The sequence below is a fragment of the Colius striatus genome, chromosome 10 (genome assembly GCF_028858725.1).
Source record: "Colius striatus isolate bColStr4 chromosome 10, bColStr4.1.hap1, whole genome shotgun sequence".
Lineage (NCBI taxonomy): Eukaryota > Metazoa > Chordata > Aves > Coliiformes > Coliidae > Colius > Colius striatus.
The window spans coordinates 23,428,824-23,438,619 of record NC_084768.1 but is presented as its reverse complement, the minus strand read 5'-3'; the positions used below and the strand labels follow the sequence as shown (position 1 = coordinate 23,438,619).

The 9,796-nt window shown below is 35.3% G+C and overlaps 1 protein-coding gene across 2 annotated transcripts in view; it reads left to right on the top strand.

Annotated features, from left to right (window-relative positions):
- Nucleotides 1-3,056: 3,056 nt before the first annotated feature.
- The window catches only part of BRINP3 (BMP/retinoic acid inducible neural specific 3), a 174,465-nt gene continuing 167,725 nt past the window's right edge, over nucleotides 3,057-9,796 (top strand). Inside the window, exon 1 of one of the 2 annotated variants that reach the window (XM_062003959.1) lies at nucleotides 3,057-3,292. In XM_062003959.1, coding sequence (XP_061859943.1) covers nucleotides 3,057-3,292 — 236 coding nt within the window. The remainder of the gene's footprint in view (nucleotides 3,293-9,796) is intronic. The other variant, XM_062003960.1, reaches the window with a different exon arrangement.

The following is a 9,796-nucleotide window of genomic DNA, read 5'->3' as shown; positions in this document are numbered from 1 at the left end:
CTATTGTAACTCTAACCTTTGTATGTTCCACATGCCTTTAACAGTCTTTGAAAAACCTTTACAGGGCATTTGTATTCATTAGAGAATTTGAGTATTTAAAATTTTGAGATATTTTCACACTATAACCTTAGGAAGATTCCTTAGGCTGGAATTTTCTAAATTATCGTTTAATAGGAAACACATATTTAAATGCCTCTTATAGCTTAAAAGCAATCTTAGCCTTGGTCTTTTCATGCTTCAGTGCCTTGTTTGTTAAATGGAGGAAAAAGCTTACCTCTCAAGAATGTTGAGAATTTATGCCATGCAAACTGGTTCTGCAATGACTGGACCATACAGACAAGTGGTTAAGTATCATTTAGAAACACACACATTATTTTATTCTCCCTAAGGACTAAATGTACATTAATATTATTTTGGAAAATATCTTCATATATATCTTTAAAACAAGGAGATTATTTTCTTCTGTAACTACACAGATTGTCTAAAGGTGTGTTGCTAGTGGTTAGTTTATGACATGCCATGAGGTGCAGCATTAAGGCAAGCATAGAGCAGAGCTCTTCACTATTTATTTTCAAATGCTCATTTGGTCTAGTTTTAGACAGATGCCACATATACAAAGTAATTCATTTTCCAGTCCTAATATTGGAATATAATTTTGAATTCAAAAGGGACTCAATTAGTCATCATTACAGTTTAATGGCCTGAAACACTTCAGTATTAATAAGTACCAGGAAAAGTAAACTCCTACCTCTTGTAATTTAAGCCATTACATAATTTTTTTCAATAGAAAAGATAATTTAAGGAAAACAGAACCTTATGTTTTAGCTAGCAATTTTATAACAGCAGTAGGTATGAAATTAAAACTCTCATTATGCTCTCTGTAGCTTCACATAATGTCAAGAACTTATGCCCAGGATCTTCCCAGTCTATGTAGAAGGGCAATGGAGGGGAATGAGTACATAATATGGTTTTTTTTTTTTCCTGATTGGTAAGAAAAGAGACAGAAGTATTTGTGGATTTTCCTCTGTTGTGATGTAAAAGCTGGTCTGGCCTGTCTGGAAGTGACTGACACAACTTCTTCATTTACACTCAGCTAATTTTTAACAGGAAATGGCAACCAAATGATCATCATAGCATTTCTGGCGCAGGAGAGCAATCTATTGCTTTTCATTTTTGCTTCAGACCTGTGCCTGGTTTTTCATACAATGTCATGTGGTGAAGTTCACATACATGAGCTTCAACCTGTGACAGGAAGTATTTTCTCTAGGGAGAAGATATTGAAACTTCATACAGATTTGCAGACTTTTTGTATATGAGTGGTTGCTTGAGAGTATAAGTAAAAATTAGAGAGTTCTTTATTGTAAACTCTTGGAATCTCATTTCAAAAAGATTTAAAAAGTTAATGCAATCTGTGTTTTGTGAGCATAAACTACTGTGTGGTTGTAACCATTTATGGTTACACCTCAGTGCTTTGGCATATGCTCAGCATGAAAAATATGAATAGGGTCGAGGTCACTTACACATTTATTGTTTGCAGGATCAGGTTCAAATCATGTTACAAGAAATTACAATTTGTGCCTAAAAAGACAATAAGCCGTAACTGTTTGTCTAATTTTACAGACAGATTAATATCTTTTCAGACTGTAAATTCTTCTTGGTTCACATGAACTTCTGCACTCTTCTGGAGGCAGTTAACTTCCTGAAGCTGATATGTTTATCATCTATTCAGAAGATTCTTTAGAATATTGATTTCTCAAATATATGCACAGAGCTTATTTATTTAGCTACACTGTTTTCATTATAATGGTTGGATGATACTGAGTGTGTCGTTGCAAAACTACTCTCATGAAAGCATCCTTCATTTAGGGTATACTTACAAGTTAAATTACTGATGAGGAAGATGTTTCACACCATGTTAAAAAAATAATAGCAAGAGGCACTGTAAAAATATCATAATGAGTGCTGTTTTGAGTGAATTTGAATGAAAATGTTTTTCCCTGAAATTTCATCAACCAGAAAAATATAAGCCTTCACATTAATATATGTTGATTAGTTCTGTGCTACTTTACCTTACACTGAAAACTAGAATTGATTGTTTCTACATATTTAGGAATCTACGTGACCTTTGTTATTTTAGTGTTTCTGAAAACTTCATGGTCTTGCATAGATGTTTTCACAAAGTCTGAGAAGGATATAGAATCATTATCCCATTTCACAGGTGTGAGACTGGTATAGAGAGAAACTGTGGCTTGTCTTCACAGAGTTCCTACATGAGGCTGCAATTAACATTTGATTTTAAATTGGGCACCCAAACAATTGTTTAAACTTCATCAAAATAACGTTTCTGGGCTGATCCATTCGGTTTGACTGGATTTGACCAAAAGTCAAGCGCTGCTCTTAAGGATACTCAAAATTGAAGTGTCTGAAACTTGAATAACTCATTGAACTCTTCACTGTGGGTAGCTCCAATGCGGTCACTCTGTCCAGCTGTGCAAGTTTGAATGGAATAACATGAGTCTGTTAACTATGTTTATAGTGAAGACAAGCCATTAAATAACTTTTCTAAGGACATAAAAATAAGAAAGCCATCTGAGTCTTCTGAATCTTATCTGTTTTCTGTCCAATACCTGGACCGCGACCTTGTGCATAGGCATTGCTTAATGATGTTGTACTGATGCTAACAGGCAATAATTCTTGTGTTGCTTATTTTTCATTAATGACTAACATTACTGAAAAAAACCTCCAACAATCCCTCCCCTGACAATTTGTGAAAGTTTTCATTCAACAGTAAATATTATCACTGATGATGTTAATGAAGACATTAGTTTCACAGCATTTGAAGTACCGAAACACTCCACTGTTAACTAGCCTAGTGGGGTTTATGCTAATGTAAAATGTAATAAAGTAGAGGCCACTATCTCTTTAAGCTGAAAGAAAGGAAACTTGTTTCTACTTCCAAGGGATGCCTAGTGTGTGCTTATCTAATTGACTGTGTATTTTGTCTAGGTGTTGAGGGAAAGCTAAGAGAATGAAGGCTCTAAGTCCCCAGTGGAAGCATGATATGGCGATGCAGTGCTGGTGCTGAATTGTTCTCTCTGATGGCTCTATGGGAGTGGATAGCACTGAGTCTTCATTGCTGGGTTTTAGCAGTTGCTGCTGTTTCGGATCAGCATGCCACAAGCCCCTTCGACTGGCTCCTCTCTGATAAGGGACCCTTCCATCGCTCACAGGAATACACAGATTTTGTGGACAGAAGTCGACAGGGATTTAGCACAAGATACAAGATTTACAGGTATGAAGCAAAGGGAAAGCAATTACAGAGATATCGTCCTTAGAAGTTGTAAATTATGAACAAGGGTTTCCTTAAGGGAAAGTTTCAGATGTGGGAACAAGTCCATAGACACAAAATTAATTGCTGAATTAAATGCAAGGCTATGTATGCATTATGTACTACAGAAATGCCTGCTTGTGTTATTTCTGTTTTGTTTAAAGAAATTTTGGTAATTGATTATGTTGCTTTAAAAAACGTTGTTTAATACCTACCTGTACTCTGCCCTAGTGACATACTAAAAAATGTCATAAGGTATTCAGACACCTTATGGTATTGCAGGGGGATAACATGGAACACTTTTGATTATGCAGCAAGATCCAATTCAATTGCTTTCAGTGTGACTCATCAAGATATAAGCTGAGACTTTAGGAATGAAATTGTGGTTCCACAGATACTGCTGGAAAAGCATGGACCTCATTGTATAAATCAGGGATTTTAAAAAATGATTCAGAAATTTTAATACATTGGTTCATAGTAGTGTTTTGAGAAGTAGTTTTCTCATCCCTGTGGGAGTGAGAAGTTTTGAGACACTGTGAATTTTAACAGAAATTGCAGATATTTGGTCTGTCACAAAACTCAGCGTTAGGCTATCCCAATTTAGAGTGAGGAACAAACAAACAGTGGAAGACTGTGTCTGCATGAGAATTTGTGCTTTGTTGTAGAATTGCTTTCATGATACATATGTAGATTGACAGTTTCTACTCTTTTGAGACAGCACTGGTGAAATAATCTTCATAACCATTTGCAAGAAGTGTCACTCAGTAACACCAAATTGGTGTATCGGGGACATGGGAATGAAAAGGAGAGTTCAATTTAACAGTAGGAACCTAATGGCAAACAGAAAGAAGGGAGAAATGAGCAAGCATGAGAGATTGAGGACTGACTATAAGCAGAGAGCCTTTTTCATTTCATATTGTTATAGATCAATAGCAAAGAGAAAGAGGTGGCAGAAGGGCAATGCAGAACAGATTTTTAGCTTCCCTAGTAAGTCTCCAACCTATAAACACAGACTATTTTGGTATGGAAAGACACACACTGCTTTCTTTTAAAGCCATGGAACAGTTTGAGCAAATTTTATGCTTATTTTAAATTATTGGTAGGGATATCCAGCTCTCTAGAAGAAGGTAAGAGTAATATATGACTATATGTTTATTATATTTATTTTTATGTCCAGTGGTCTGTGACAAACCTGTTGGTCTCAGTTTGCAAAGATTTTATTTTTAAGGGATTTGTTTTATTTTCCGTTCCTAAATGCATGCAGTAGAGGGCACTCTGTTGCAGGTCAATTTTGCAGTGGACTCCTTTGCCATATATAGGGAAATTAAACACATTTTGAAAATAAAGTGTGATTTGGAAATATGTTTGATGAAGTGGCTTGTCTTAACAGAACAGCGTTGCGCAATATTTACTGCATTTTAAAAGCCAGCTGTCAGGACCAATAATGCAAAGCCAATAGTGCAGAGACTGAGGCAGCATATTTTATTCCTATTTTTCTGTATTAGTCAACACTGAATCAAAATTGTCTTGCTAAAAACATGAAATATGGAATTGTATTTCATTTCAGTTCTTTCAATCGTGTCTTTGAGAATTTTCCCCTCTCATCCAACGTTACAGAAACGTTATTGTGTTTTATAGATCTGTAATCATATCTCTAATATTTATTTGGGTTTGTGCATAGGTTTCAATTGACTTTAATTTACACAACTGTGTAGGAAGTGTTTCTTGAGTTTATTTCTCTTATCTGCCTGTTTTCTTCAAGGAATGAGCCGGGAAGTCAAAAGAAGCACGAGATACCCTAATAAAAAGAAGACCTGGATATTTTGATTTAGTTTTGCAAATACAAACCTTACTGCAAAGTTTCCATGTAAAATATGATCCTATTAGCAAGTAGTGCAGAACATGGTGACCTTGTTATGACCCATACACTGTAAATTTAATCCCTGTGTTTTTCTATGAGCTTTCTCGGGCTAAAGGATCTGGAGTCTAATTGGTCTGTTCATTCCCTCACCCAACTTTTGCCTAATGAAAACAATCCCTCAGGGACACAGTCCTGATTTGAATGAAGACTTAAGGAAGGGTAAAACACAGGCCTATGTTGGCTCAGCTGAATCCTACTCACAAGAAAGGTACTATTCCAAATAGTCCTTTCTTTTTTCTCACCTGAGATCTGACATTTGAGGAGTTAAGGGGAGGGAAAGTCGTCTTCCTTCATTGTAACAACCATACCAGGCCAAAAACCATGGAGCTGAAGTGAAAGTGTGAAATGTGTAGGATGACAGTCACCAACAGATTGTAGCATTTGGAAGCCTTTCTGGTAGGATGTTGATAACATTGTAGGACCAGACAGAAAATGACTGAAGACTTTTTTTTTCTTTTTTAATTGCACAAGTATGTCAAGTAGCTGCAGACTGCTTAAGATCTGCTTCACAGTTGGGGAGGGAGTTGTCCCCCAAAGAACTGATGACAAGTAACAACTCTCTTTCCATGTCTCTAGACCAATTGCATCCAAGGCACAAACAGAAGATGACCCATGGTATCTCTACCAAAAACTAACAAGTGCAGCTACCTATGGGAACTAACCAAGGACAACCAATCTAACACTGCAACTACATGTTTACAATTAACAGCAATTAAATAGACTCAATATAAACCAGCAGTGAGTTGCATATACTGCATGTAGTACCTTAAGGTGTGATGGAGGAGATTTCAGCAGGACATTGCTTTATGACTGTTGTTTTCCAGCAATAGAAGAGTTAGGCAGCAAGTAGAATGATATTTTGATTACCATTATTTTTCCTCCTCCTTTGTCAATCTCAGAAGAGGTAGTAAAGATGTTGAAAAAAATCTTAATTATTTTTTTAAAAAATTCAAAATAGTATTCCCTGTTATAATCAAGAACATATTAAAAAGCAAAGAATCCATGTTATTCTACTTTTGGTTAAAACAGGTAATGCCTATTTTTGTAAATACTGAAGTGCTGGATGAGAAGGCCTTTATCCTGCACCCTTGTTTAATGCTGATTTCAATGGGATGGAGATAATAGGACAGAGAACTGGAAAAGCACGTATTAAAGATAGCAAGAAAGGATGTTAAAATGAAGCTTACTTGAAAGTTGATGTAAACATTGCCATTGTTCCTCAGCTATTGATAAACAAGGCTGTGCTATTTGTTTTATTCCTGTCGTTTGTATGTCAGGAGATAGTCTGATTTTAAATTTTAGTTTCACCTAAACATATATGGCAATAGTGTCTGGTAGCACTTTTTAAGTTCTTAGAGTTACATAACCTGTTTGTATTTAAAATAGATGAAGTCAAATTTTTAGACTAAAACAAGAAAGAGATCACTGTATGGACTATCTGTTAACAATTCTATTTCCTCTTAACTGTTCATATGCCAATAAGGCAAAAAGGAACTGCTTTGTGTGCACACCTCTGGTCTCTGTAAACAAAGGTTCATGTGACCATAAATTTGTTAGAAATTGTAGAGATGGAGCCAAAAACTGGCACTGAGGAGCACACTTATTAACTGAGCCCAATTTCCTATGAGATCTTACTTAAGCATAATGTATTTTTTGAAGATTACTTTAAAGTTTACTCTTCTTATCTCCCTCTCTAACCTTCAGAGCATAAAACAACCATAAGATAATAACAATTGATATATAAATTATGGGTAAGTAGCAGTCAGAATATCTACTGTCACTCCTATTTTAATCTATAAGCTAAAGAGCAGTTATGTCCATGAGCAAACAATTTAATTCTGTAGTGTGCTTAGTTCCCCAAGGGAAGGAGCTTTAAGCATTACAGGACAGAGCTGAAAGAAACAAATGTGTATGTAATGGTGTTTTAATCAGGTATTGCAGAACACTAAATAAATGCAAGTGATGCTACCAACATTATTATAAGTTAAGATTGGTGTGCTGGTGATGTTGATTTTGTGACACTGTAGCATTCCCTGTAATTCTTTGAAGGAAATATTCTCCTGTGGGAAATTTAAGAAATGCCACAGTTTTTGGTGGCATTCATTGCCACAGGTCTATAGGAGAAATGACAGGAAAGCACTTGTAAGACTACAGAAAACCTCTAACTTTGTGGGAATACTGTGTCAGTACTTTGCGGAAGGTGTCTCCTGTAGTTAATGTCAGTAAATATTTTGGCAAGGAAAACAGAGCTTATAATTTGTTATTTAATACACAAGGCCAGTACTGTGCCTCTTATGTAAATCAACTTCTCAGACAAAAGAATTTAACTCCAAACAAAATGAGATGAGAGGTTACCAGGATGGAAAGAATGATTGTGAAATTATGCAAAGAACCCCCATTGTATCAGAAGAGGTGATTTCTATAGAGATAGGGAAGTATTCATGCTATCAAATAAGGTCCTAAGGGAATCTCCTCAGGGATACTGTGTTGTTTTGCTGAAGCAAAATTATTTAAAATGTGAAACACATGTGAAAAATCAGGGGAAAGAAGAGTCTAACTTTTGCTTTTAAAGTCGAAAAGTTTGACACATTTAGAATAAAGAAAAGGTGGCTGAGGACACATTTCGTGTCAATATACAGATCATACAGTGAGGTGAACTATTTAAAAAACCCAATCACTGCTATAAATCCAAATTCATATAAACTGACTATGAATAAATTTAAGCTGGCTACTTAAAAAAAGATTTCTAATCATTAAGGTGAAGTTGTTCTGGGACATGCAAAGTTACAAAACCTTACTAAGCCTGTGAATAGGATGAGAGGGTGGTACAGTCCAATATTCATGTGGCTTAAGAAGTATTCCTTTAGAGGTTGTTTTAAAGCCAATTATGTTTGTTTATGAACAACTGAAAAATAATTATTAGAAAATAATGCTATAAAATTAAAGAATATTTTGTATTAGAATATATTGGGTTCCTGTCAATAGGGCAATATGAACAAGACTGAAGACTCTAGTACACTCACTAATACGTTTTGACACTTGTATGTGAAGTTAAGTAGAGACAATATAAAGAAGTTGGTTGTAGTTTTTATTCTCTATCAATATATTTTGACCCACAGTCATCACTAGACTTCTTGACACATATATACTCCTGACAGACAATGTTAATAAAAAAACTTGGGTATTTCATTGTGGACATTCATATTAACATCCAATTGACAATTTTCACACCAATGTACAGTCTAGAATGGCATTTTCTTGTGCTCTTCGTGAGATTGCTTTGAATCAATAATTTTTGAATTTTAAGGAATTGAGAAGAGGTAATAAAATGTCTTCAATATTCAATTTTCTTCCAATACAAATGTTTAATACAACGGAGGACTGAAAAGAGACATCTGCCATCATAGCTTTCAAAAGTCTAAGGAAACAATGGTATGACATTTCTTGGTGTTATTATTTCCAATACATTTGGTCACACTCTAGAACCCATCATCACTGACAATTTTTTTGAAAGATCCATTTGGTACTGGAAGCACCAGGGCTCTTGTCCTTTTGAAATTAGACTGCTTCTTTGGAAACTAAGACAAGAGCTCCATTCTCAGATATGGACCTCAGTTTCCTTAACAGAAATCATCACACATATAACCTGCAAAAGGTGATGGATGTAGTGGTAGAGGAGCAGAAAAGGATATGTAAAAGTAAGGAATGAGGCAAATTAGTACTGAAGAGTTTGAGGAAAAAAATTATATGCAAGCAACAAATTGTAACTCTAATAGGGATGATGAGGTAGTTTTCATGAGGTAGCTTAGCAAATTGGTCAAACACTGCCTTCAGCTCTCTGGAATCTTTGCTTCCTTAGGCCTTGAATTGCATACACAGTGCTGCTGCTGGGCAACTGAGGACTGGGACTGTAAATGCACCAAAGAGCAAACAAGTGTATCTTCCACAATTACTGTATCAATAGGGAATAAGTAGCAGGAACAGTTCTGTCTACCTTTTCTAGAAATTCATTGTATCAGTAAATTGCTTCTGGCTTACACTGTAATTGGTCAGCTTTCTTGAGGGAATTTTCCACTTAACTTGGTGGACAAAAGGTACAGGAATGAGATGGAGCATCATTTTCAGAATATTTTAAAAATGCTACACTACTAAAAGAGCAAAATTCTCTCTTTAAATCTAATGGCTCATAGGCTGGGAACAAAGGAAAGATAGTTTATGGGATTGTGAGTTGATAGATTTCCACTGGAAAAATAGTATTTGTAATCCAGTACAGTGGCCTCATCATTACAGACGGTAATGCTACACAGAATTAAAAGATACTGATTTTGGTCCTAAGGAATCCCAAAGTAATAGTTTTTTACTCTTTTTTTTTTTTTTTAAAGAGTATGACATATTTTAATAATACCTTGATCTGAAAAATATCAATGAGTTTCATGTCTGATTGTGATATACTTTAACATATACTTTAAATAAGTCTAGTTTGCTAGGCATAACAAAGACATTAAACAAGTTAAATCACTGGCTTTAATGAAACTGCTTGCATAAGT